Below are 26,762 nucleotides of genomic sequence, written 5' to 3' on the forward strand. Positions count from 1 at the left end.
GGGCCGCCGGGTGGTCCGGGACAGTGGCCAGACATACGTGGCCCTGGGAGCCTGACCCCGTGCACAGCTGAGTCCGGGACAGCTGGTGCCTCCACCCAGGACTTTTGCAGTCAGCAAGGTGCGATGGGAGGGGGCAGGCGTCAGGCGCATCTGTGTGCTCCAGGGAAGCCAGGCAGAGGCGGGTCTGGCAGGAGGCCTGGGGGACCTGCTGAGTGAGGCAGCACCTGCCCACCCCCAGCAAGACAGGCTCCATCAGGGTTGTGGGCCTTGCTCAAGGTCCAGGTCCCACCCCTGCAGCCCCTCGTGGCCCCACCCCTCCCTCAACCCTGGCTGCCGGCGTAGCCTGTGGCAGTGAGAAGAAGGGTTTAGAGGCTGCTGCTTGGTGCCTGCAGACGTAGGGCTCAGCTTGCCGGTGAGCTCGTGGCAAGAATGGATTTAAGGATTTGGATGCTTGGGTCTCCAGGGAATGTCCCTGGCAGGGGCTGCCTTTGCAGTCACCCCTGTTGTGAGTCCCCAGGCTCCAGGCGGCCCTGGAGCAGGTTCAGATGGGCACAGCCCGGGGGAGTTACCACAGAGTTTCTCGTTTCGTGATTTCTTAGCTCAGGTGACACGTCATCATCCTGCAGAAATAAATGTAGGTGAGCGGAAGGAGCATTGAAGGGAGGCCTGTGTGGGTTTGTTGTGTGCCTCTCTCAGCCGCCTTCTTTGCACAGATGTGGAAGTTCCCAGGTGCTTTGCAGGAATCAGGCCAGTGCTGCGTGGCACTTGGCCCCTGCCTTTTGCACCCGCCAGGGAGCAGGGGCCATCCGTGCTGCCAGAGGCCAAGGCCAGGCTGCATTACAAGGGCTGCCTACCGCTCTCCGGGCAGAGCTGGACACTGTAGATCGGCGGTTGTGCGATGGCTGTAGGGCTGTGAGCCCAGCTTCCCGAGTGCTAGCTGTGACCCCCATTGGGGGCAAGGGCTTGACCTCTCTGTTTTGTAGGTGATCATGGCAGTTAGGACCACTGTGCAGATTAAATGAGGCCACACGTGGTCACGATGGACCCCACTGTCACCAAGGGGCCTGTGTGCGGGCAGCACAGCCCCCACCCCCATCCCGGCCCCTCTTCAGGGGCAGCCCTGTGGTGTTTCATCTTGCCCGGCCGTGCAGATCTCAGGAGGGTCTCTGTGTCCGGAAGGCAGTGGGGCCTTCTGTCCAGGCATTCGTTCTGGGCAGGAGGCATCAGTGCACGTCTGCCCAGCACCCGCCTGAGCCTCTCCCCGTTGCCCAGATCCTGATCCGGAACCGAGCCACAGATCTGGATGCCCGCATGCACGACGGCACGACGCCACTGATCCTGGCTGCCCGCCTGGCTGTGGAGGGCATGCTGGAGGACCTCATCAACTCTCACGCCGACGTCAATGCTGTGGACGACCTGGGTGAGCCCACGGGGGCAGGGCTGCGCTGTCGTGGGGCGGGGCTGCCACAGGGATGGGTGGGACCGGGCTGCCTCCAGCTGGTCTCCAGCCCCGTCTGCCTCTTTCACACAGGCAAGTCCGCCCTGCACTGGGCCGCCGCCGTGAACAACGTGGATGCCGCGGTAGTGCTCCTGAAGAACGGGGCCAATAAAGACATGCAGAACAACAAGGTGAGCGCGAGGCCGGGACGCGGCGGGAGACGTGGGGGCTGAATCCACGGAGAGGTGAGGGCCGAACCCGCGGGGCACAGGGACACAAGGGCCTGACCCACCAGGTCTCAAGGGTCCCTGGGCCTGCATGCAGGCCCCACCCGCACGGTGCTGGGCACCTCGTTAGTGCTCCTCCCCTCCTTCAGCCCCTGTTAACGGAGCCCTCCCAGGCGCAGGTCCAGCTGTCGGGACACAGTGGCTCACCCCACAGACCTGGCCCTGCCCTCCTGGGCAGCAGTCATGGTGGGGCCCACAGCCTGGTGTGGGGAGTGCTGCTGCCGCGCTGCTCTATCACTGTCACCTGGACCTCGCCTTCTGTCCCCAGCTGTCACCAGGTGGGGGTGGGGATGGGAATGTGGTGACCCAGGTGGTGCAGATTGAGCCAGAACATGTGTGGTGGCAGCTCCCTGCGGGGCGCGGCCTCTTGGTGTGAATGTGAGCAGCTCTTTATCCAAGGGGAGCTGTCCCCAGCGCTGCAGCTCCTGGGCGAGCTGCTGACCTCAACAGCTGCTGTCGGGTTCCCCTGGGTGCTCAGGGCACAGGTGCAGACACCCCCACCTCCCTGCCGCTCGAACCCCTGCCCCCGCCCCCAACTCCTGCTGCCCCCTTGGCATGTCAGGCTAAGGCGTCCCTCCTGGACGAGGGCACACAGCAGGCCTGGGCACCAGGGCATGTTGGCCCAAGCGCTTCCCAGTCATGGTGGCATGGCCCCACAGAAACTGGGCCCCAGAGGGCATCGAGGCTTGGGAAGCCCCTTCCCACTCCCACACAGCAGCCTCACCCAGTCCTGCCATGTGTCCACCACACAGAGGAGACCCCGGGAAGGAGCTTGGTGGCCACCAGTGTGGCTTGGTGGCCGTCCATATGACGAGCTCCCTCTCTGGTGCCCTCACTGGTGCCTCTGAACCGCTCCAGAAATTTCCTTTTGTGCCTTGCTGGGGGCAGGGAAGAGGGCCTGCAGTTGGTTAGATTTTCAGTGGGGTCTGTGACCGCCGCATAGAGGTAGAGCCCTGCCGATCTAGGATAGATCGGCAGGGCTTCTGAAACCCACCTCTGGGTGGGTTTCAGAAGCCTTAACATTTAACAGGAATGAGGCTAGGTGGTTGCAGAATGCTGGGGCGGGATCCTGAGGAGCAGCCTGCCTCCCCCCAACCCATGGAGGAGGTTGTACTGCTGCTCCCTCTGGTGATGGAGCCTTGGGGAGGGTCCCCACACCAGGCCTGGCCCCCCTCACCAGCCCCCACCCTCGTCCCCCAGGAGGAGACACCCCTGTTTCTGGCCGCCCGGGAGGGCAGCTACGAGACTGCCAAGGTGCTGCTGGACCACTTTGCCAACCGGGACATCACGGACCATATGGATCGCCTGCCGCGTGACATCGCACAGGAGCGCATGCACCACGACATTGTGAGGCTGCTGGACGAGTACAACCTGGTGCGCAGCCCGCAGCTGCACGGAGCCCCACTGGGGGGCACGCCCACCCTGTCACCCCCGCTCTGCTCACCCAACGGCTACCTGGGCAGCCTCAAGCCTGGCGTGCAGGGCAAGAAGGTCCGTAAGCCCAGCAGCAAAGGCCTGGCCTGTGGGAGCAAGGAGGCCAAGGACCTCAAGGCGCGGAGAAAGAAGTCCCAGGACGGCAAGGGCTGCCTGCTGGACAGCTCCGGCATGCTCTCACCCGTGGACTCCCTAGAGTCGCCGCACGGCTACCTGTCCGACGTGGCCTCGCCGCCACTGCTACCCTCTCCGTTCCAGCAGTCTCCGTCCGTGCCCCTCAACCACCTGCCCGGTATGCCCGACACCCACCTAGGCATCGGGCACCTGAATGTGGCAGCCAAGCCAGAGATGGCGGCACTGGGTGGGGGCAGCCGGCTGGCCTTCGAGGCCGGCCCCCCGCGTCTCTCCCACCTGCCGGTGGCCTCCGGCACCAGCACCGTCCTGGGCTGCAGCAGCGGAGGGGCCATGAATTTCACCGTGGGCGGGTCCACCAGTTTGAATGGTCAATGCGAGTGGCTGTCCCGGCTGCAGAGTGGCATGGTGCCGAACCAGTACAACCCTCTGCGGGGGAGCGTGGCACCAGGCCCCCTGAGCACGCAGGCCCCCTCCCTGCAGCATGGCATGGTGGGCCCGCTGCACAGTAGCCTTGCTGCCAGTGCCCTGTCCCAGATGATGAGCTACCAGGGCCTGCCCAGCACCCGGCTGGCCACCCAGCCTCACCTGGTGCAGACCCAGCAGGTGCAGCCGCAAAACTTACAGATGCAGCAGCAGAACCTGCAGCCACCAAACATCCAGCAGCAGCAGAACCTGCAGCCGCCACCGCCACCACCACAGCCGCACCTTGGCGTGAGCTCAGCAGCCAGCAGCCACCTGGGCCGGAGCTTCCTGGGCGGAGAGCCGAGCCAGGCAGACGTGCAGCCACTGGGCCCCAGCAGCCTGGCAGTGCACACCATTCTGCCCCAGGAGAGCCCCGCTCTGCCCACGTCGCTGCCGTCCTCGCTGGTCCCACCGGTGACCGCGGCCCAGTTCCTGACGCCCCCCTCACAGCACAGCTACTCCTCCTCGCCTGTGGACAACACCCCCAGCCACCAACTGCAGGTGCCTGAGCACCCCTTCCTCACCCCGTCCCCCGAGTCCCCTGACCAGTGGTCCAGCTCATCCCCACATTCCAACGTCTCCGACTGGTCCGAGGGCGTCTCCAGTCCGCCCACCAGCATGCAGTCCCAGATCGCCCGCATTCCGGAGGCCTTCAAGTAAACAGCGCGCCCCACGGGACCCCGGCTTCCTTTCCCAAGCCCTGCGGGCGTCTGTATGCGATCTGTGGACGCCGGGGCTGACCAAAGGAGCCTTTTTAAAAACACATGTTTTTATACAAAATAAGAACAAGGATTTTAATTTTTTTTTTAGTATTTATTTATGTACTTTTATTTTACACGAAACACTGCCTTTTTATTTATATGTACTGTTTTATCTGGCTCCAGGTAGAAACTTTTATCTGTTACAAGAAAACAAGCAAGTTCTGAGAGCCAGGGTTTTCCTACCCAGGATGAAAAGATTCTTCTATGTTTATAAAATGTAAACAAAGATTCATGATTTATAAATGCCATTTATTTATTGATTCCTTTTTTCAAAATCCAAAAAGAAGTGATGTTGGAGAAGGGAAATTGAACGAGCATAGTCCAAAAAGCTCCTGGGGCGCCCAGGCTGCGCCCTTTCCCCGCCGCCCACCCAACCCCAAGCCAGCCCGGCCACTCCGCCAACATCACCTGCGTGTTAGGAGAAGCTGCATCCAGAGGCAAACGGAGGCAAAGCCAGCACCTTTGGCATGGATTAATCTGCATCTGAAATAGGACACTGAAGTAAAAGGATATGGGTTAGATGTTGCGATGTGTTTTTTAATGGTTTTTCGCAAGCATGCTTGTGAAAATGTGTTCTTGGAGTGTGTATGCCAAGAGTGCACACATGGTACCTATCATGAATCTTTGTTTCAGGTTCAGTATTACGTAGTTGTTCGTTGGTTAAACAAGTTCTTGGTCCCTCCAGAACCACCCCGGCCCCCTGCCCATTCTTGAAATGTAGGCATCGTGCATGTCAAACATGAGATGTGCGGACTGTGGCATTCGCCTGGGTCACACACGGAGGCATCCTACCCTTTTCTGGGGAAAGACACTGCCTGGGCTGACCCTGGTGGCGGCCCCAGCATCTCAACCTGCACAGCGTCCCCCAGGCTCCAAGGAAGAAGTGCCAGCAACACAGCCTGGGCCCCGGCTCGCGGGACCCGACTCCCCGTGGGCTCCCGTGTTTTGTAGGAGACTTGCCAGAGCCGGGCACATCGAGCTGTGGAACGCCGTGGGCTGCATCCTTTGGTCCTGTCCCCGCAGCCCTGGCAGGGGGCATGCGGTCGGGCAGGGGCTGGAGGGAGGCAGAGGCTGCCCTTGGGCCACCCCTCCTAGTTTGGGAGGAGCAGATTCTTGCGATACCAAGTATAGCCTATGGCAGAAAAAATGTCTGTAAATATGGTTTTAAAGGTGGATTTTGTTTAAAAAATCTCAATGAATGAGTCTGTTGTGTGTCATGCTGATGAGGGACGTCAGACTCGGCTCAGCTCGGGGAGCCTCAGCCGCCCATCACTGAGGACACTGCGCCGTGCCGCCTGCTGCCCGTGCGCTGGGGATGCCTCCGCCGCCGTGCCACCTGCATTCCTCAGGGCAGCCTCCCCCGGCTCAACGGGGGCCGCATGGTGCCGTCCCCGGGGGCATGACCAGATGCATCTCAAAATGTTGATTTTTACTGTGTTTTATAAAATAGAGTGTAGTTTACAGAAAAAGACAACTTTTAAAAAAGTGATCTACATGCGGAACTGTAGATTATGTATTTTTTTCATCTTTTTTGTTAACTGATTTGCAATAAAAATGATACTGATGGCGATCCGGCTTCCACTCCCCTCTGCTCTGGCCTTCGACTCCCTTTCTGGGAGGGAGGGAGAGCTGCTATTCTCTGAGGGAGCCGGAAGTCGAGGTCCCCTTCTGCTGGGAGAGTGACGGTGAGGCTGCACCCACGGGGGTGCAGGGACCATGCTACCTCCAGGGGCTCCACGGTGTCTGCAGCCTGCCTGATCCAGGCCCTTTGTAGGGAGATGGACACACAGCAGCAAGGGGGTTGCAGCCCTATGGGATGTGGGGCTCATGCCTGGGGTGACACCCACGCGCCCCAGGACACCCACGAGTGAGTCTGGCCCTCCTGGCAGCTCGGGTCTCTTCTCTCAGCTTCAGAGGGATGAAGGTCCCATCCAGCCAGCCTGGGAACAGCCCCTCAGGGAGGTCTGCAGCAGGCAGGGGGCTGCGTAGGGAGGGCCTTGAGGCAGCAGCATGACCCCTCTGGGCTGGAGACCACAGGGAGGACTCTGGCCCCTACAGGAGGGCAAAGGGAGCTGTTGAAGCGTCTGAGCAGGGCAGCATGGGGCGTGGCAGAGTCTGGAAAGTTCTGTGATCCTAAGGGACCGGCTGAGCTAGGCAGAGGCGGCCTGGTACTGGGGTGCTGCTGCTGAGTAGAGCTGCCAGCCCCGCACAACGGTGGGCCCCTTCTCTCCCCACTGCCTGGGCCTTTGCCCAGCCCCAGACCTTCGGGGCAGGCCAGTGACTTCAAACCAGAGCGGTGGGGAGTCTGAGGTCCCTCTTTGGATTGCAAAGTGCTGCCTGCCCTGGGCCCAACCTCTCCAAGGAGGGATGTGAGGCTGAGGCCTCCACTATGCCTAGGGGCTGCATCTGCCAGCCAGTGCTGGGCACCAGGACCAGGAGGGGCCACCGTGCAGTGAGTGACCTGACTCTTGTCTTTAAAGTGGGTGGACCCAGCCGGAGTCCTGCCCATAAAACTCACAGCACCCTGAAATTCCACTCTTGGGGGCCTGCCCGAAAGAAGTGAAAACAGGGACTCAAACAAAAGCATGTGGCCACTCACTCTCCCGGCAGCACTCGGTACAGCCAGACGGCCTGAGTGTCCACTGCCAACGACGGGTCAGCAAAACCATCTGCTGTGACAGTGAACCTTAGTGTCAGCTCGGCCAGGCCATTTTGCCAAACAGAGTGTGTCTCTGAGGTGTTCTGGATGAGGTTCGCATTTGCATCCCCAGCCTGGGTAAGGCGGGCCGCCCTCCCTGGTGTGGGTGGGCCCCATGCGGTCCGCTGAGGCCCGGGGAGGACAATAGGCTGAGTGAGAGGGGTCCTCCTACCTGACCGCTTGCACTGGACTTTGGTCTTTTCCTGCCTTCAGACTTGGACTGAAAACGTGGGCTCTTCCTGGGCCTGGAGCCCACCAGCCTTTGGACTCGCAATGCCGTTGGGCCTCCTGCCTGCAACTGCAGACCCTGGGACATGCAGGCCTCGAGGTCGCGTGGCCAATTCCCTGCAATAATCTCTCCAGAGGCACGTCTTATAGGCTCCATTTCCCAGAAGAACCCTGACGAATGTGCACAAGCGAATATGATTCCACTGTAGAAAAGGAGGCACTGACACCCACCGTGCAGACAAGCCTTGGAAGCACCATGCTCAGTGAAAGGTGCCAGCCGCAGAGGGCCGCACGTGCGGTGACTCCATTCCTATGGGGTGCCCTTTTGTAGACTGACGGTTCCCAGAGCCGGGGGGAGGAGGAAATAGGAGTGGCTGCTAAATAGCCCAGGTTTTTACTTTGGAGTGATGCAAATGTTGTAGACCCAGGGAGAGGTGGTGCGTGTACAGCCCTTCGAATGCACTAAATGCCAATAATGCGGACACTTTTTTTTTTTTTTTGAGGCGGAGTCTTGCTCTGTCACCCGGGCTGGAGTGTGGTGGCGTAATCTTGGCTCACTGCAACCTCCGCCTCTGTGTTCAAGTGATTCTCCTGCCTCAGCCTCCAAAGTAACTGGGATTACAGGCGCCCACCACCACACCCGGCTAATTTTTTGGTATTTTTAGTAGAGATTGGGTTTCACCATGTTGGCCAGGCTGGTTTCAAATTCCTGCTCTCAAGTGATCCACCCACCTCAGCCTCTTAAAGTGCTAAGGTCACAGGCGTGAGCCACTGCACCTGGCCTAACGTGTACACTGTAAAGTGGTTAATTTTAGGTTCTGTGAATCTCACCTCAATATTTTTTTTTTTTTTTTTGAGACGGAGTCTCGCTCTGTCGCCCAGGCTGGAGTGCAGTGGTCGGATCTCAGCTCACTGCAAGCTCCGCCTCCCGGGTTCACGCCATTCTCCTGCCTCAGCCTCCCGAGTAGCTGGGACTACAGGCGCCCACCAGGTCGCCCGGCTAGTTTTTTGTATTTTTAGTAGAGACGGTGTTTCACCATGTTAGCCAGGATGGTCTTGATCTCCTGACCTCGTGATCCGCCCGTCTCGGCCTCCCAAAGTGCTGGGATGACAGGCTTGAGCCACCGTGCCCGGCCAAAGGACTGCTGCTATTTTTTTTAAATTAAAAAAATGTTTTTGAGACAGGGTCTTGCTCTGTCACCCAGGCTGGAATGCAGTGGTGCAATCATAGCTTACTGCAGCCTCAACCTCCTGGGCTCAGGTGATCCTCCCACCTTGGCCTCTCTAGCAGCTGGGACTACAGGTGCACACCACCTCACCCACCTGTTTTTCTGTAATTTTTTGCAGAGACGGGGATCTCACTTTGTTGCCCAGGTTGGTCTCGAACTCCTGAGCTCATGCAGCCCTCTCCTCACCTTGGCCTCCCAAAGTGCTGGGACTATGGGTGTGGGCCACTGTGCCTGGCCACATATGCAACTTTAAATATCTCAGTAGCCACATTAAAAAGGTAAAAAGAAACAGGCAAAGTTTATGTTAACACTATAGCTTAATCCAATATTTCAAAAATATTATTTCAATACAATCAATATAAAAAGTGAATGAGGTTTTTTTTTTTTTTTTTTTTTTTTTTTGAGACGGAGTCTCACTCTGTCACCTGGGCTGGAGTGCAGTGGCCGGATCTCAGCTCACTGCAAGCTCCACCTCCCGGGTTCACGCCATTCTCCTGCCTCAGCCTCCCGAGTAGCTGGGACTACAGGCGCCCGCCACCTCGCCTGGCTAGTTTTTTGTATTTTTTAGTAGAGACGGGGTTTCACTGTGTTAGCCAGGATGGTCTTGATCTCCTGACCTCGTGATCCGCCCGTCTCGACCTCCCAAAGTGCTGGGATTACAGGCTTGAGCCACTGCGCCCAGCCGGGAATGAGGTTTTTTGTTGTTGTTTTTTGTTTTTTGAGATGGAGTCTCCCTCTGTTGCTCAGGCTGGAGTGCAGTGGTGTAATCTCGGCTCACTGCAACCTCTGCCTCCCTGGTTCAAGTGATTCTCCTGCCTCAGCCTCCCAAGTAGCTTGGATTATAGGCGCCCGCCACCACGCCCAGCTAATTTTTGTATTTTTAGTAAAGACAGGGTTTCACTATGTTGGCCAGGCTGGTCTTGATCTCTTGACCTCGTGGTCTGCCTGCCTTGGCCTCCCAAAGTGCTGGGATTACAGGCCTGAGCCACCACGACTGCCCGTGAATAAGATGTTTTATATTCTTTTTTTTTGTTGTTTTTGGTACTGTGTCTTTGAAACACAGGGTGTATGGTACACTCACAGCACCCTGGATTGGGCCTGGCCACACTTTAAAAGGTGTTCAATATCTCCAGGAGGCTCATGTGCAGATTCAGACTCTTCAGCAGGATGCCAAGGGGGCTCCAGACAGCTCCACCCAGCGCAGGAAATCACCAAGTGTATCTTCAGCCCGGCGACTCACTCCATGCCACTGCCGGCATGAACCCCGAGTGTGGCACCACGTCCCTCTGGCTAGAGCAAAGGAGGGTCCCGAGAGCCCAGAGGCACTGTTGCATCAGGGCCCATAAATCAGGCCGCCGGCAGGCAGGGCTGCCTCCATCCAAGAGGGAAGCTTGGTGCCATAGCCCCCGTCCAAGAGGGAAGCACGGTGCTGTAGCCTCCGGGCTGCTCCAGGGATCGACAGGCCCGTACTGCCTTCATCCCCAAAGTCTCACTTGCAAAGGGTGTTTGTGGGGCTCGACTGCATGCTCAGTGGCGGAGCTGATTTCATTCTGCGTGGCTCCTTATCTCATCGTGGACCCAATCCACGAACCACACCTCAGGAGCTCTGCTGGAAGGGGCAGCACTGGGCAGAGACAGACAAGGGGGAGCGCCACGCGGCTGCTTCCCACGGTGAGCATCCACCAGCAGCAGTTCCCAGTGGGACGCCAACGTATTCGTCTGCAAAAGTAAAAGTGTTTCAAAACGAAACCTAAACGGTATGGTCCAGCTTGGTCCCGGTGCATTGAAAGTGCTGGCATTAGTGGAGGTCTGTCAGAGGGGGCATTGCAGGGCCTCCCACGTTACTCAGGCTTTGAAGACGCAGGGTCAGTGAGCAAGCATGCTTTGGGAAAGGCTGTTTTTCAATCTGCATCATGGAGGTGGCTGGGTGGCGCCTCACTCGCCTATCCCGACGTGACTCCCGATCTGGCTGCTTTGTGTCTTTGCTTTCCAGCTGGCAGCTGCTGTCCTGGCTGTTGCTGCACCTCAGTGTCCTCAGGGGTCAAGCGGGGACCTGGGTGCTGGCCCCGGGCCTGCCATGGTGAGCTTCTGGTGCACGCTGGGCGCGTGGTGAGGGCTCAGAAAGGGAACGGCTCTTGTTATCGTTATGAGGTTTTCAGTCGCATTCTCTGTTCTCCACCTGCATGCTGCGTTGGCACAGTTAAGCCTGGTGGCCCCTTCAGCAGGTGTCCTAACCATCCACATTTTAAGATGGACAAGCCTAGGCTCAGGGAGGTTGCAGGATTGAACTGCAAAGCTTTGTTTATGCCCAACACGACAGGTGCCCAGGGCCTCAGAGGCAGGTTTCTGGTGTTCTTCACATCCCTGGACCTCACAGCACAGGACACACTCTCAGTGTTTATTAGGAGTCTATAATTTTCTGTGGCATCATGCATGATATTTGCTGTGGCTTTTGGTATATCTTCCACTCTATTGCATGGGATTTTCTGGTGAAAATATGCCCTGGGTCCACACAAACGTGCACATTCTACCACAGCCTTTGTTGTTCTGTTTAGCATGTCTTTTTTTTTTTTTTGAGACGGAGTCTCGCTCTGTCGCCCAGCCTGGAGTGCAGCGGCTGGATCTCAGCTCACTGCAAGCTCTGCCTCCCGGGTTCACGTCATTCTCCTGCCTCAGCCTCCCGAGTAGCTGGAACTACAGGTGCCCGCCACCTCGCCCGGCTAGTTTTTTGTATTTTTTAGTAGAGACGGGGTTTCACTGTGTTAGCCAGGATGGTCTCGATCTCCTGACCTCGTGATCCACCCGTCTCGGCCTCCCAGAGTGCTGGGATTACAGGCTTGAGCCACTGCGCCCGGCCAAGCATTTCTTCATTTAATAAAATGAACCTTAGAAAAGTTATAACTATGGCCAGGCATGGTGGCTTATGCCTGTCGTCCCAGCACTTCGGGAGGCCGAGGCCGGAGGATCACCTGAGGTCAAGAGTTCGAGACCAGCCTGGCCAACATGGTGAAACCCCCTCTCCACTAAAAATACAAAAATTAGCTGGGGACGCCATGGTGGGCACCTAGAATCTCAGTTACTTGGGAGGCTGAGGCAGGAGAATTGCTTGAATCCGGAAGGAGGAGGTTGCAGTGAGCTGAGATTGCACCACTGCACTGGGGGATAGAGTAAGACTCAGTCTCAAAAAAAAAAAAGTGTTTAACTTTACTTTTTTTTTCTTTTTGTGGAAATGGAATCTTGCTATGTTGCCCAGGCTGGTCTCAAACCCCTAGATTCAAGCAGCCCTCCCATCTTGGCCTCCCAAAATACTGAGATGGCAGGTGGGAGCCACCGCACCTGGCAAGCTTGCAACTGTTACTGTGGCAGACTTGGAGGCAGCTCTCTGCTTCCCCCTGGTGGCAGTGCTCTGCCAGCGCCCCACAGATCCTCCCGAGTGACCACAGGGCAGGTGAGCTCCACGCTTTCCAAATGGCCCTCACCCCACGCCCAGGGCCATCCTGGGCGACACTGTTATTACCCTGTTTTACATGTGAGGAGCTGGAGCTCAAAGAGGTTAGGCGACTTAGCCAAGTTCACCCATTCAGTGAGCCAGGGCTATGTGATTTCCGGTACATGTCAAACCACAAGGAGTCACCTGCCCTCAGAGGACCAGGAGGGCCCATAGAGCTGATGCCATCCAGCCTGGTGACTTTTCTGACAGGGAGACGGCTGCTGAGAGGGGAGAACGGGGTTGTAGGGTCACTTTGCCAGGAGTCAACACCATGGCCAGCCCGGCGTCAGATACTTTGCCAGTAGTTAATGGCGTGACCGGCCTGACATCAAATACTGGAGCTCTTCCCAGATCCACCCTGGCCCTTTTCTCTTCCCTATCCACAGTCTCCAGGCCACCAAATCCATGCCAGTTACTAAAATCAGCACTCAATGCTCAGGACTCTCTCCTGCCTGACGTGTGTGAACCCTGTGCCGTGCTGGGGCTGTGCCCTTGGGGACTCTCCCAGGTTCTCGGGGACTCTCCCAGGTTCTCGGGGACTCTCCCAGGTTCTCGGGGACTCTCCCAGGTTCAGCACCTCTTTCTCCTAGGCCATCCAAGGCTGCCTCCTGGGCCCTGGCTCTCCCTAGTCCCTAGCCCTAACCCTAACCTGGAGAGCCTTTGGGCCCCAAACTGGTTGCGTCACTCCTGGCTGAAAAGCCTCTGGAAGCTTCCCATACTTACAGACATCACTGCAAGTCTCTTAGCAGGGCCTACAGAGTCCACACCAGCCCACATCCACCGGCCCCTCGCCCCATGGAAGCCTCATGTGGACTATTCACTTCAGCCAGAAATGCTCCTTCTCCTCCTGCCTGTCCCCAGCAGGCGCCACACGGTGCCCTCTTCACGGGCATAGTGTGACCAGCCAGCATCCATGTTCCCCCAGGGCAGAGGCTGGGCCTGTCTCATGGCCACAGCCCAGCTCCTAGCAGTGCCTGGGGTACAGCAGGGGCTCAGCAGACATCTGTGCATGGTTTGGGGATGGAGGACTTGTGGGCTTACCAGGGCCCCGTTGCAGCTCAAGGACAACCAGCAGTTCCTCCTGTAGCCTGCAGTCCCAGGTTACTGTGACATCAACATCAGCCTTGAGCTTTCTGCTTCATCCCTAGTGCTTTTTAGCACCTTACATGGTAAGTACTTGGCTCAATGATTCCAGAAAAATGTTCTCTGATTCCTGCTATGTGCCCAACATGCTTGAAGATGCTGGAGATGAGGAGCATGACGCTCCTGCAGTAACAAGGCTGCTGGCAATGCCGTGAACATGCCCCGTGCCTCGGGGGAGGCCTTGTGTGGAGGACACGCTTGCCACCCTGTGAGGTCAGGTCCAGGGAGTCCTTGCAGGAGGCCAGGAAAGGGCAAGGCTGTCACCTCCTTTTACAGGTGAGGAGGCAGAGGCTCGGAGAGGCTAGGTAGCTTGTCCAAGCTGAACACCTGGGTGGTGGCCGAGGGTCTCCGGCTTCCGGAAGCTTGCAGTACAGCTGGACACACGGTAGTTAGCCCACCATTGCTGGAGCCATCTTACCTGTGCTCTGCTAACCAGGTGGGGACCCAAAAGGCGATGCCTTTGTCTATGCTGGGAGGAGGCTCTGTGGGGCCCAGTCACCAGCAGCCCAGAGCAAGGGCACATCTGCCAGGGCGAGGTTGCACCTTCGGCCTCACGTCAGCCCTGGGAAGGTCTAGACAGTGGACAGTGCTGTCTTGCTGCACACCCCAGATGAGCACACCAGGTGAGCACTCCAGGTTAGGGTGGGGCTCAGAGGTGAGTAGAACACGGGAAGGGGGTGGCAGCACGGGGGGCATCTGTTTGCGGACCCTATGTTGTGTGCTTGGCAGGCCTTGTGTATGGAAACGAGTGGGCCTGAGGCTCCCTCCACGCTGCCCACCGTGGCCCTGGGGGTCTGGCCTTCCGCTCACAGAGGTGACTTCCTCTCCTCCATGAGGGTAAGAAGAGGAGGCCTGGCCCACCCTCTGGCCAGCCTGGTGACATGTAGACAGGGACCCCTTTACTGCAGGGGTCTGATGAATAAATACCACAGAATAGACTCTAAGGACCCTGCCTCCAGATCTGCTTCCTCTCCCCATTCCGGTTTCCCAGCCCTATTCCCTCCTCCTCCAGGAAGTGTTCCGTGTCAGTTCTTTCCACCTTGGAGGCCTTCATATGTTTTCCTGCCTGGACCACCCAGCCAACCCTGTCTCACAGACACTTCCTCTTCCTCTCTCCAGGCCAAGCCTCCAGCTTCAGTGTCCAGGACTAAGGGTCTGTGTCAGGGGCGGAGGACAGCATCCAGCGGGGAGCAGGCCCGCCCAGTAAACCTCCACAAGCACCCAGACATACTTGCCACTGCTATTTTACACCAGGTAGGAAAGAGGGGCAAAGGCTCATGGTGAGGGGCCGTCCTGCGTTCACTGAGACCGCTGCTCTGCCCAGGCTCCCGGGAGGACCGCCACTGGCCCGCCAGTTGTGAGCAAACAGCCAGGCCCACTCGGCAGCTTCCAGCATTTCAGACCCCCTATCACAGGCTATAAGCACAGGCTAGGAGTGCCGAGTGCCTGCCTTCTAGACCAGCACTGTCCAGTGGAAATACGACACCAGCCCCATATGGAGTTTTACATTTCCTAGCAGCTATGTCAAAAAAAAGAAAAAAAAAATGAGGTGAAATAAAATTTAATAGTATTTTATTAAATCTGATACATCCAAGATATTCTCATTTTAATGTGCAATAAAAAATGATCGATTCGATATTTGCATCCTTCACAACCCACCATGTAGTTTACACTTAGACCCTAGCTCGGTCTCACAACAAGCACCAGCGGCCCCCATGCCGGACAGCACAGCTAATGGGAGGAGCTGACCTGGCGGAGGCACCAAGGACACACTGTGCCCAAGGCTGTGATGACACAAAGGCAGCGGGTTTCCTGGCACAGCCTGGACGTACACGAGCCTGTCCTGTGTGCTCTGCATTATGCGGTACAGCAGTGGCCACGGAGCTTTTCACCAGGTGCTGATTCCAGCCCACCTAGGGGGGTTCAGGGAGGTGGTGACGTTTGTGTCCAGCCTCCAAGTGTGAGCAGGGGCAGAACCTGGGAGAATGGAGAAACCAGCGGATGCTGCATGCAAAGGCAACAAAGCCCCACCAGGAATAGTGACGGCCACCACAGGCGGGACACCTCCCAGCACTGGGTGGAGGCCTCTGCTGGCTCGCAGCCAGTCACCTGATGTTCCCATTCGCCCCCGCCATGCTTGTCGTCCTGGCAGCCCCGTTTCAGCGCTGAAACGTTTAGGTGCTCATTTGCTCTATATTAGAGATGAAGACCTGATCTCAGAGACTAAGGAAGTTGAAAAAGGGCACACAGCGTCTCAGGGGCAGGCTGGACCTTCAGTGGAAGAGTCTATGGCCCAGAGGCTGGATGGGCTCAGGTGCAGGAACCCTCCACTCCATACCAGGCTACAAACTGCTGCTAGCTGTCTCCATGCACTCAGGATTAGGTAGGCGAGGGGAAGAAAGGCAGCGGGCCCCCTACAGGTGATGTGGTGATTCACACCCCTAGGAGCCAACAGAAGCTGCTTTCTACCATCCCTGCCCTGGGATCCAGAGACCTTGCATTTTACGCCTACCGCAGAATTGGTTTCTGCAGCTATGGTCTCTCCCATAGCTTAGTGCCCACCTAGGTGGGACCACAGGGTTTCGGAGGACCCTAGAAGGTCGAGCCCTGGGCTCCTGGCTCTTGGGTTCTTTGAACTCGCGAGCGGCAAGGGGTGAGCCCCACGCCTGAGAGGCGGCACCCACCTCTGCATCCCCCTTTTTGTGAAGGGCAAACAATGATACCTCCCTCCGCGGAGGGTGCAGAGCGCCTTGACCACCGGGAAGAAGCAGATGGGGGCAGCGGGGCTGGGGCTGGGCCTTACCACGTGCTCCCTCTGTTCAAACAGGTCAGGAATCTGACTCCTGAAAGGCAAATGTTAGCTGAGCAGAGTGGCCCTAGTGCCACGTCAGCCGGACTGAAGCTCTCCCTGCACAGCCTGGGGCTCTGCTGGCGTGGCACGGGTACCACCCTCTCCTTCACCAGCCTCTGGCCCAGCTGGGGACAAGGGTGGTTCCCACCCAGGGAGGACCTCAGCCGCTGTGGGAGCTCAGCCTCCGGCGATGCCATCAGGCGGGCACCCCCATCACGGCCCCTGCCCCCTGGAAGGAGCAGCAGAGGAAGGCCGCGGCTCTTCCCTGCCCTCGCCAGGCAGATGTGCAGGTGAGTGGGTCCCGCATGGCTGGCCGCTTCCTCATCCACTCAGCCTCCCTCGGCTCCTCCGGATAAACCAGGGCACAGATGATATCGCCCACCTGTTCCCTGCGATCTTCCGCAGGAGGACGTGGATGCTGCCTGGCCTGGTCTTGGCAGGGGCAGGAGTGCCTAACCCCCTCACCCCGCCGCTGGGTCCCTCTGGCCGCCCAAGCGCCCGGACCCACTCGCCACCGACGTGCACTCAGCCAGGGCTGGGACCCCCACGCCCCTGTGGGGCTGGCGGCCGAGGGGACGAACCAAAAAGGCCGTTTCTCCCCGGGAGGACAGCGGGGCCGGGGCCAGGGTGGGTCTGGGAGGGCCCAGCGCAGCAAAGGCGCAGGGCGGAGCTCGGGGACGAGAAGCCAGCGCGTCCCCCTTGCGAGTCGGCGGAGACCCGGCTCCGCGCGGTGGCCGGGTCGTCCCTCCCTGCCCGGGCCTCTGTGCAGAGCGAAGGGCCAGTAGAAGATGCATTGGGGAAACCCCAGGACGCTGGACAGGGACTGGAGGTAGCTAACGACCAACTTCCGGCGCCGCTCTGGGCCCGCGGCCGCGCCGTAGCCAGGCAACCAGCGCGCAGGCGCAGTCGGCCCTCCGCGGCCCGCAGCTCCGGCCGACCCGGGCGCATGCGCGACCGCCGCCGCCTGCCCTCCAGCCTCCCAGCCCAACGGAAGAATGCAAGCAGCGCGCCGGCGTCAGGGCCTCGCGCTTCTCAGCTCGGCGGAGTAGCCGTTCTCGGTGCGTGAGCCTGCTGGCATCGGTCCTGCAGACTGATTTCCCCCTTGTGGCCTTGATTGAAGAATCCCATCTCTTCTCACATCTTAAAACGAAAAAAGACTGGGAGAAAGCCAGCGTAACCAGGGCGACGTCTGGGGGCTGCCCCGGCGCGCCTGGCCGGGCAGGTGGCAAGGGGCGGGGCCAATCGGTGAGGCGGTGGACGGACGCCGGCGGGGGGCGGGGCCACGGGGCGGGGAACGACGGCCGAGGGGCGGGGCCAAAGGGGCGGGAACGACAGGATGAGGCGGAGAAAGGCGGACCACGGGCAGGGCCAAGGGGGCGGGACGAAAGAATGAAGCGAGGAAAGACGGAAGAGGGGCGGGGCCAAGGGGGATGGGAACGACAAGATCAGGCGTGGGAAAGACGGGCGTGGGGCGGGACCAAAGAATGAGGCGGGGAAGAACGGACGCCGGCGAGGGGCGAGGGCAAGAGGGGCGGGACAGAGAGATGAGGCGGGGAGGACGGACGCCGGCGAGGGCTGGGGCCGAGGGATGGGCCGTGAGGGGTTTAATAAGGACGCGTCTGGGCCGACGAGACGAGGGGCGGGGCCAGGGGCGGGGCGCGCGCTAATGTCGCAAGCTGGACACGTCGGCGGCGCGGCGGCCGCGGAGACCGGAGCCGGATGTGCCAAGATGGCTGCGGCGGCTGCTGTGTCTGCTCTCGTCGCCATCGCCGGGTAGGATTTCGCCCGCGGCTCCTGAGGGTTCGGTCTCAGCCGCGCAGGTAATGGGGCGAGCGCGGGAGGAGGAAGGCGGTGGCCGGCCGGCGGAGCCAGGCCGTGGAGGCCGGGGCGCGGAGGAAAGGAGGCGGCTGGGCCCAGCCCCGAGCGGGCGGCGCAGCTCGGGTCCCGCCGGGGCCGGGCGAGGGGACAGACGTCCGGGCCAGAGCGGGAGGCCGGGTGCGGTGCGGGCCGCGGTGGGATTCGAGGGACTGACGTGGACCCGGCTGGGCTGCAGTGACGCCGGTTCCCGGGGCGGGAGGCTGGACCCCCAGGCACCCCTCGTAAGACTCCAACTTTTCAAATGAGCGTGTCTTGTCCTCACTGGCTGGAAGGTTTCCTTAGCGATGCTGGTAAAGAGAGACATTTACATTGGAACCAAAGAGTAGAGTTGTTTGTTTGTAATATCTTGATAGGGCGATCAGGGTGTTGCAACAGAGGCCGAGGGTTAGAAGAGTGTGAGTGATCCGGCTCGCCCCTTTGTGATGAAGTGTTACAGTAGAGTCTTCAGAAACATCAGAGCCATTTAAAGTCAGTTTTTGCCGCTTAAGAACACTTTTAAATGACTTGTAAGTTGACTTGTATATTAAGATTTTGTTTTACATGTATGATGCCGATGTTTACCAAAGAGGTATTTCCCATCCCCCATGTAGCAATACGAACCGTAGACAGTTCTTCCTAGAGTGATACTTTTGCAAGTTTCAGCACAATGCAGCCTCCCTGCGTTTTTTCGCCATGCCCTTTCTTAGGGTTCCGGTGCTGGTATCTTGTAGACAAGAGGCAAAATAGTGTTTCTTTCTTGTTCCTTGTTCCTCGTTTACTCTTAATAGTGGTTACTACAGTGAGTCTCAAAATTGTACTGAAAGTTTTCTTTGAGGCATTGGGCACATTTTTTTCTTTTTTCTTTCTTTTTATTTTCTTTTTCTTTTTCTGCCAAACCCAGCAAGAGGCCATGGTAGTGGGTAAATGTTAATGTGATTTCTTCTTCTGTAAGCATCTTTCATGAATACCAGGCTGTCCTTTTGGATCTTCGTCATTTTCAGCAGTGTTAGGCTGCTGGCCTCCTCTGTCTCTGGCTTCCTTTTCAACATCTAACTGTATGTGGTTGCAATTCTAACTTAGAAGAGTTGGAGTTGAATCATGTCTTTGTGTCAAGCGTCCCATAGTCTGACAGGGTGTCACTAGCAGCCACCGTGAGGGAGACTGTAGGCAGCAGGTAAGCTCAGGGGCTTCCTGGCACACTATTGTTTTCCTCACTTAAAATGTGAAGCCAGTGGCAGCAAGAGGAGAGGAGTGTGCATGCGTTTTAAATACCTCAGTTCTGTAGCCAGAACTGTACTAAAAAGAGTTTTATCCACATGTCCACATGGTTACAAGGCAGTTTAACTGACTAGCTAGGTTTATGAATACTGCATCTTCAAGATCAGCTGGTCTCTTTGAAACAGTAGAAGAGTTAGATGACTTGAGGTTAGAGAATAAAATTCCCTATAGTGGTGACATAGGTGATAGGCAGTTGCATTGTCTTTCTCCCGGTGAGTAGAGAAAAAGATAAAAAAAATCAGTTCAAGTCACAAGATTGTTCCAAATGAAGCTAGCATGTTGCTAAAAAGCTCTCAATTAGGGAGCATGAGGGTTGGAATGCTCCTTGTAAGTGATAGTGTTTGCTATAAAAAAATTCTTAGTCTAGGAGAGCTACGGAATTTTTTTTTTTTTTTTTTTTTTTTTGAGAAGGAGTCTCGCTCTGTTGCCCAGGCTGGGGTGCAGTGGTGCTATCTCGGCTCACTGCAAGCTCCACCTTCCGGGTTCACGCCATTCTCCTGCCTCAGCCTCCCGAGCAGCTGGGACTACAGGCACCTGCCACCACGCCTGGCTAATTTTTTGTAGTTTAGTAGAGATGGGGTTTCACCGTGTTAGCCAGGATGGTCTCGATCTCCTGACCTTGTGATCTGCCCGCCTCAGCCACCCAAAGTGCTGGGATTAAGGTGTGAGCCACCGCGCCCGGCCACGCCTGTTAAACAGCAGTTGGGATTAGGACATCCCAGAATCCACTGTGAGTAGAATCTCGTAAGATTAAACCCCTGGTTTTCAGGAAAACAAAAATCACATCGATGCTCTCATTTTATAGACAAAAATACATTGCAGAAAGAGAAGGGGCTGCCCCGAGCCACTCACCTGGACGCTCAGTTTTGCTCTTACAGCAGCAGCCAAGGAATCGACCTCTAGGCCCGTGTTCTGTGTTTAAAGCAAACAAAAGCTATTGAGGACGGTAAGGATCTTCCCGGGGAAGGCCGTGTCTTGAGAGATAAGGTAGGACTTCTGTTCTCCTGGCAGCGGAGTTTCGGGGGGGCTTGGAAGTTTGCGTGTTCTGGCCATGGTTGCAGGTGTCACTGTGTCTGCTGTGGCAGCTTTTAGGACCAAATGGAAGATAATACCAGTGCACAGATCGGAGGGAGATGCTCTGCCCTTTCTCCTTTCAGTCCATGTAAAATAGAGCTGTGAACATTCTTTGTTTTCAGATGAGAGCCTACAACCTCAATGAAGCCTTTGCTACTGTTCCTAATAGTAAGAGTTCCATTAGAGTCAAGTGGATTTCAAGGTGCCTGTCAGTTGGAAAGCGTCCCCTGTTGGCAGAGCAAAGAGCGTGTGTGGGCAGTGATAGTGTTGACAGGACTAGTTTTTAGGTCAGCATAGGAACTTTAATTTGTAAATAACTTTACTTAAAATACATTGATCGGTGTTTTCTTCTCTTTTTTTTTTTTTTTTTTTTGAGACAGTCGCACTCTGTTGCCCATGCTGGAGTGTTGTGACTTGAACAAGGCTCACTGCAGCCTGCAGCCTCAACCTCCCTGGCTCAAATGATCCTCCCACCTCAGCCTCCCGAGTAGTTGGGACTACAGGCACTGCCCACCACGACTGGCTTTTTTTTTTTTTTTTTTTTTTTTTAATGAAGATGGGGTATCGCTGTGTTGCCCAGGCTGGTCTCAAACTGCTGGACTCAAGTGATCCTCCTGCCTCCCAAAGTGCTGGGCTTACAGGTGTGAGCCACTGCACCTGGCCAATGTTTTTTTCTTTTATCTGAATATCAGAAAGATTTCCAAGAATGAAAGCAATATGCATCTGCAGAAATGTGTGGATTGGCCGGGTGCGGTGGCTCACACCTGTAGTCCTAGCACTTTGGGAGGCCAAGGCAGGCAGATCACAAGGGCAGGAGATCGAGACCATCCTGGCTAACACGGTGAAACTGAAATAACACGGTGTCTCTACTGAAAATACAAAAAATTAGCCAGGCGTGGTGGCGGGTGCCTGTAGTCCCAGCTGCTCGGGAGGCTGAGGCAGGAAAATGGCGTGAACCCGGGAGGCGGAGCTTGCAGTGAGCCGAGGTTGCGCCACTGCACTCCAGCCTGGGTGACAGAGCGAGACTCCCTCTCAGAAAAAAAAAATAAAAAAAGTGTGGATTAAACTCCAGAGTCCTCCCCTTTGGTTTAGTTTTTCCTTTGATTGGCTAAACTTATCTGTTTGTTCATGAGGGTGGTGCTGAGAAGAAGAAAGACTGATAGAAAGAAAAGAACTTTCCTAAAGGTATAGCACTTGAATTTTTGCCTTAAGAGGCCAGGTTAACTGTTCAAGTTTGTATTTAGTATATTTTATTTAAAAACTGATGGAGGTTTTTGCCCCTTTGTTTTCTATAAGAGATTTCTTGGCAATTCTGCCTCTTATTGAAAATTTTGGAATTTAGTCTGTCCCTTGTAAAGCTGCTTTAAATTTCCTGGGAGTTTCCATTCCAGGCATAGTTACAGCTCCAGTTCAAAGGTAACGTCTTGCTAGTGGTCCTTTCAGACCTCAAGCCAGTCACAGTACAAAAAATGAGACCTATGAAGAGGTGTGATAAAAGGCATTTAGATGAATATATTTACTTTGCAGCTTTTTAAAAAAATGATTGTGTCACTTTTTATTTATTTATTTTTTTAAAATAGAGACCGTCTTGCTCTGTTGCCCAGGCTGGACTGCAGTGGTACAATCATAGCTCACTGCAGCCTTGAACTCATGGACACAAGTGATCTTCCCTCCTTAACCCCCTGAGTCCCTGGGACTGCAGGTGTGTGCCACCATGTCTGGCTCACTTTCTTCTTTTGTAGAGACAAGGTCTTGCTATGTTGCCCAGGCTGGTCTCGACCTCCTGGGCTCTAGCAGTCCTTCCACCTTGACCTCCCAAAGTGCTGGGATTACAAATAGGCATGAGCCACTGCACCCAGCCTATGTTGCAGCTTTTATAACTATACTTCATAATGCTCTTTCATCAAAGAAAATAGAAGAATGAATTGTAAACTTTTGTATCCTTTTTGAAATTTAACATGTATACAAAGTATGATATAAAGTTTTTTTTTTTTTTTTTTTTTTTTTTTTGAGCCAGGGACTCACTGTGTCACCCAGGCTGAAGGGCAGTGGTGCTGTCATAGCTCACGACAGCCTCGACCTCCCCGGCTCACGCAATCCTCCTGCCTCAGCCTCCTGAGTAGTTGGGACTACAGGTGTGCACCACCACGCCTGGCTGATTTTTGTGTTTTTTGTAGAAACGAGATCCCACTGTTGCTCAGTCTGGTCTCGAATTCCTGGGCTCAAGTGGTCCTCCTGCCTTGGCCTCTTAAAGTGTTGGGAGTACAGGCATAAGCCACGACATCTGGCCAGTTTTTCTTTCTTAATAGAAGAGTTGGTTCTTCCTGGATCTAGGGATGGTTTGCAGGAAAACGTTGAGTAGCTGTGGGTCTGGCAGCGCATCACACCAGCGGCCAGGTTCCGCACCATCCCTGCTGTTGTGGCGGAGGGCCGCGGCAGTGATGGGCCTTGTGAGTAGAGGATCCCAGAGGATGGAGTGGCCATCTAGACATACTCCATCAGCTCGCGGCCAGGCCATCCAGGGCACGTACTCTGTCCACTGCCCCCCAGAGCACCTCCTCAGGGACAGGTGTTCTCTGCTGGGGTGGGGTGTAGGGGGGAGAGAGTCCTCGGGATTTAAGTGACGTGAAATCATGTTCGGTGTTCCTCTTTTTCCTTAGTTTTCCTGATTGCAGCTAGGACTTTGACTATATGGATTTTATGCTGATTGTCTCTTTTTCTTTTTCAGCTCCAATTAAGGAAAAGCTGTATTCTGCTTCCTTCTGTAAGCAGCATCGACTTGTGCAAGAGTTCAGTCATGCAGCCGCCACCCCAGGCGGTCCCGTCTGGCGTGGCTGGGCCACCTCCAGCCGGGAATCCTCGGAGCGTGTTCTGGGCTAGCAGCCCTTACAGGAGACGGGTCAATAGTAATGCAGCAGTGACTCCGATAACTTGCCCGTTGCAGCCGGTCACGGATCCATTTGCTTTTAGTAGACAGGCGCTCCAAAGTACACCGATGGGCAGTTCGTCCAAAAGCAGCCTGCCTATCTTGCAAGGCCAGTCAGGCTTTTCTCAGCACCCCGCTTTGCTTGTGCCTCACACACATGCCAGAGATAGCTCTCAGGGACCCTGTGAGCCCCTGCCTGGACCTCTGACACAGCCCAGAGCAGATGCCAGTCCGTTTTCTGGTGTGTTGACACCTTCAGCACCTCCTGGGCCTGAGATGAACAGGAGCGCAGAACTGGTCGGTCCCAGTTCCGAGCCTGAAGTTCAGACTCCACCATATCTGCCTCACTACATTCCAGGAGTGGATCCTGAACCGTCTCATGGGGGCCATTCTCATGGGAACATGCCTGGGCTTGACCGACCCCTGAGCAGGCAAAACCCACGTGATGGTGTGGTCACCCCAGCAGCATCCCCTTCCTTCCCCCAGCCTCGTCTGCTGATGGCGGGACAGTGGGGGCCAGTGCAGGGAGGCCCACAGCCCTCGGGGCAACATCGTTCACCCTGCCCTGAAGGACCTGTTCCCAGCGGGGTGCCCTGTGCCACCAGCGTTCCTCATTTCCCCACCCCATCCATCCTACATCAGGGCCCTGGTCATGAGCAACACAGCCCTCTGGTGGCTCCCCCAGCAGCCTTGCCCAGTGACGGAAGAGACGAGGTGGGCCACTTGCAAACTGGAAGCCACCTGGCCAATAACTTTGATCCTGAAAATACATTCAGGCAAAATCCCAGAATTGTGAATCATTGGGCAAGCCCAGAGCTCAGGCAGAATCCAGGAGTGAAGAAGGAGCACCAGCCCGCCTCTGCTCTTGTGAACCCCCTCCCCCAAGGAGATAGCCCAGAAAACCGCACGCACCATCCACTGGGGGCCGGGGCCGGGGCCGGGGCTGGCTGTGCTCCGCTGGAAGCGGACTCGGGAGCCTCAGGAGCTCTGGCGATGTTTTTCCAAGGGGGAGAGACAGAAAATGAGGAGAATCTCTCATCTGAAAAAGCAGGCTCATCTGGTCAAGCAGACTTTGACGATTTCTGCTCCAGCCCTGGACTGGGCCATCCGCCTGCACCTGCACACATGGGGGCGGGCAGCCTCTGCCAGGCCCTTCTCCCAGGCCCTAGCAGTGAGGCTGCTGGTGATGTATGGGGTGACGCAGCGGGCACAGGGCTGCCAGATGCCAGTGGCTCGCAGTATGAGAATGTTGAGAACTTAGAATTTGTTCAGAATCAAGAAGTTCTGCCAAGTGAGCCCCTCAATTTGGACTCTTCCTCCCCGAGTGACCAGTTCAGATATGGGCCCCTTCCTGGGCCGGCTGTGCCCAGGCATGGTGCTGTGTGTCACACCGGAGCCCCTGACACCACACTGCACACAGGACACCCTGACAGCACGTCATCCAGCTACAGCAGCAGAAGCCACGGAAGGCTCTCAGGCTCAGCCAGGCCCCAGGAGCTGGTTGGCACGTTCATCCAGCAAGAAGTTGGAAAACCTGAGGATGAAGCTTCGGGTAGTTTTTTTAAGCAAATCGATTCTTCTCCCGTAGGAGGCGAAACAGACGAGACCACTGTGAGCCAGAATTACCGGGGCAGCGTGTCCCAGCCCTCAACCCCAAGCCCCCCGAAACCTACAGGAGTATTTCAGACAAGTGCAAATAGTTCTTTTGAACCGGTAAAATCCCACTTAGTTGGGGTAAAACCATTTGAGGCAGATCGCGCCAACGTGGTTGGTGAAGTAAGGGAGACCTGTGCCCGCCAGAAGCAGTGCAGACCAGCTGCCGCCCTGCCCGATGCTTCTCCTGGCAACCTGGAGCAGCCGCCAGACAACATGGAGACCCTCTGTGCACCCCAGGTCTGTCCCCTGCCTCTGAACTCCACCACGGAAGCTGGGCACGCGCTTCCACACGCAGGGGCGCCGCCCTTGGATACTGTGTATCCGGCACCGGAGAAGAGACCTTCAGCCAGGGCCCAGGGGCCCGCGAAGTGTGAGAGCCCAGCAACGACGCTGTGGGCGCAAAGTGAGCTGCCAGATTTTGGAGGCAACGTCCTTCTGGCCCCTGCAGCCCCAGCGCTTTATGTGTCTGCAAAACCTCAGCCACCTGAAGTTGTTCAGCCTCCAGAAGAGGCGATGTCCGGGCAGCAGTCACGGAAGCCAAGCTCAGCAGCCCCTGTGCAGAGCCGAGACAGCATTAGTGCTTCGGAGAACCTTGAGAATCCTCCCAAAATGGGAGAGGAGGAGGCCCTTCAGTCCCAGGCGAGTTCTGGTTATGCAAGTTTGTTATCCTCACCGCCCACTGAGTCTCTGCAGAATCCGCCAGTCTTGATGGCCCAGCCTGATCACAGCTATAATCTGGCTCAGCCCATTAACTTTCCTATGTCCTTATCGAACTCGAGTGAGAAGAATCAGTCCTGGAGAGAGGCTCTGGTGGGGGATAGACCTGCAGTCGGCAGCTGGGCTCTCGGTGGTGATTCTGGGGAGAACGGTTCTTTGTCTGGGATTCCAACCAGCTCTGTCCTTAGCTTGTCTCTGCCTAGCAGTGTTGCCCAGAGTCATTTTCCACAAGGTTCTGGTGCTTCCGAAATGGTTTCTAATCAGCCTGCTAATTTGCTGGTTCAACCACCATCCCAGCCAGTTCCAGAGAATTTGGTTCCAGAAAGTCAAAAGGATCGTAAGGCAGGAAGTGCTCTTCCCGGATTTGCTAATAGCCCTGCTGGAAGCACAAGTGTGGTGTTAGTCCCACCTGCACACGGCACCCTGGTGCCTGCTGGTAATAAGGCACACCATTCCAGTCATCAGGAAGACACATACGGAGCCCTAGACTTTACCTTAAGCAGGACTTTGGAAAATCCTGTAAGCATGTACAGCCCATCCCATTCTGACAGCCTCGCTTCTCAGCAAACTGTTGCCAGTCATCCCAGACAGTCTGGGCCCGGGGGACCTAACCTTGACCGTTTTTATCAGCAGGTCACGAAAGATGCCCAGGGCCAGTCTGGCCTCGAAAGAGCCCAGCAGGAGCTGGTGCCACCCCAGCAACAGGCTTCCCCACAAGTACCCAAAGCCACGTTTTCAGAGCTGTCAAATCCAGAAAGTCTGCCAGCACAGGGACAGGCCCAGAACTCAGCACAGCCACCAGCAAGTCTGGCTCCGGCCGACGCAGGTCAGCAGCTGCCGCCTCGGCCTCCTCAGTCCTCTAGCGCATCGCTGGTGTCCACCGGCTCCAGCCAGGCAGCGGTGCCGTCAGAGCAGCCATGGCCACAGCCGGTGCCTGCACTTGCCCCCGGCCCACCGCCTCAGGACCTGGCCGCCTACTACTACTACCGGCCTCTGTACGATGCCTACCCGCCTCAGTACCCCTCGCCGTACCCACCGGAGCCTGGTGCAGCCTCCCTCTATTACCAGGTAGAGTCGAGTCGCGTGTGTAACCCACTT

At 56.6% G+C, this 26,762-nt stretch overlaps 3 protein-coding genes across 12 annotated transcripts in view; 2 read left to right on the plus strand and 1 right to left on the minus strand.

The window, feature by feature from the left end:
* Positions 1–4,765, plus strand: part of NOTCH1 (notch receptor 1) — a 51,612-nt gene extending 46,847 nt beyond the window's left edge. The window contains exons 32-34 of the mRNA XM_030919370.1: positions 1,273–1,420; positions 1,532–1,629; positions 2,926–4,765. Coding sequence (XP_030775230.1) covers positions 1,273–1,420; positions 1,532–1,629; positions 2,926–4,416 — 1,737 coding nt within the window. The 3' untranslated portion in view covers positions 4,417–4,765. The remainder of the gene's footprint in view (positions 1–1,272; positions 1,421–1,531; positions 1,630–2,925) is intronic.
* Positions 4,766–14,860: 10,095 nt separating this feature from the next.
* C16H9orf163 (chromosome 16 C9orf163 homolog) lies at positions 14,861–16,637 on the minus strand. Its single transcript, XM_030919530.1, is given in 3 exon segments — positions 14,861–16,122; positions 16,125–16,328; positions 16,331–16,637. Coding segments are annotated over 3 exon segments (621 nt in total). The 5' UTR covers positions 16,482–16,637; the 3' UTR covers positions 14,861–15,856.
* SEC16A (SEC16 homolog A, endoplasmic reticulum export factor) overlaps positions 16,426–26,762 on the plus strand; it is a 44,221-nt gene continuing 33,884 nt past the window's right edge. For 2 of the 10 annotated variants that reach the window (XM_030919520.1, XM_030919526.1), the window contains exons 1-2: positions 17,826–17,976; positions 23,094–26,732. In XM_030919520.1, the coding sequence (XP_030775380.1) occupies positions 23,163–26,732 (3,570 nt within the window). In that variant the 5' untranslated portion in view covers positions 17,826–17,976; positions 23,094–23,162. Of the gene's footprint in view, positions 16,447–17,825; positions 17,977–19,941; positions 20,279–23,093; positions 26,733–26,762 lie in introns of those variants that run through there. The other 8 variants (XM_030919521.1, XM_030919523.1, XM_030919525.1 and 5 more) reach the window with 8 other exon arrangements.

Source organism: Rhinopithecus roxellana, chromosome 16 (genome assembly GCF_007565055.1).
Source record: "Rhinopithecus roxellana isolate Shanxi Qingling chromosome 16, ASM756505v1, whole genome shotgun sequence".
NCBI classification, from domain to species: Eukaryota; Metazoa; Chordata; class Mammalia; order Primates; family Cercopithecidae; genus Rhinopithecus; species Rhinopithecus roxellana.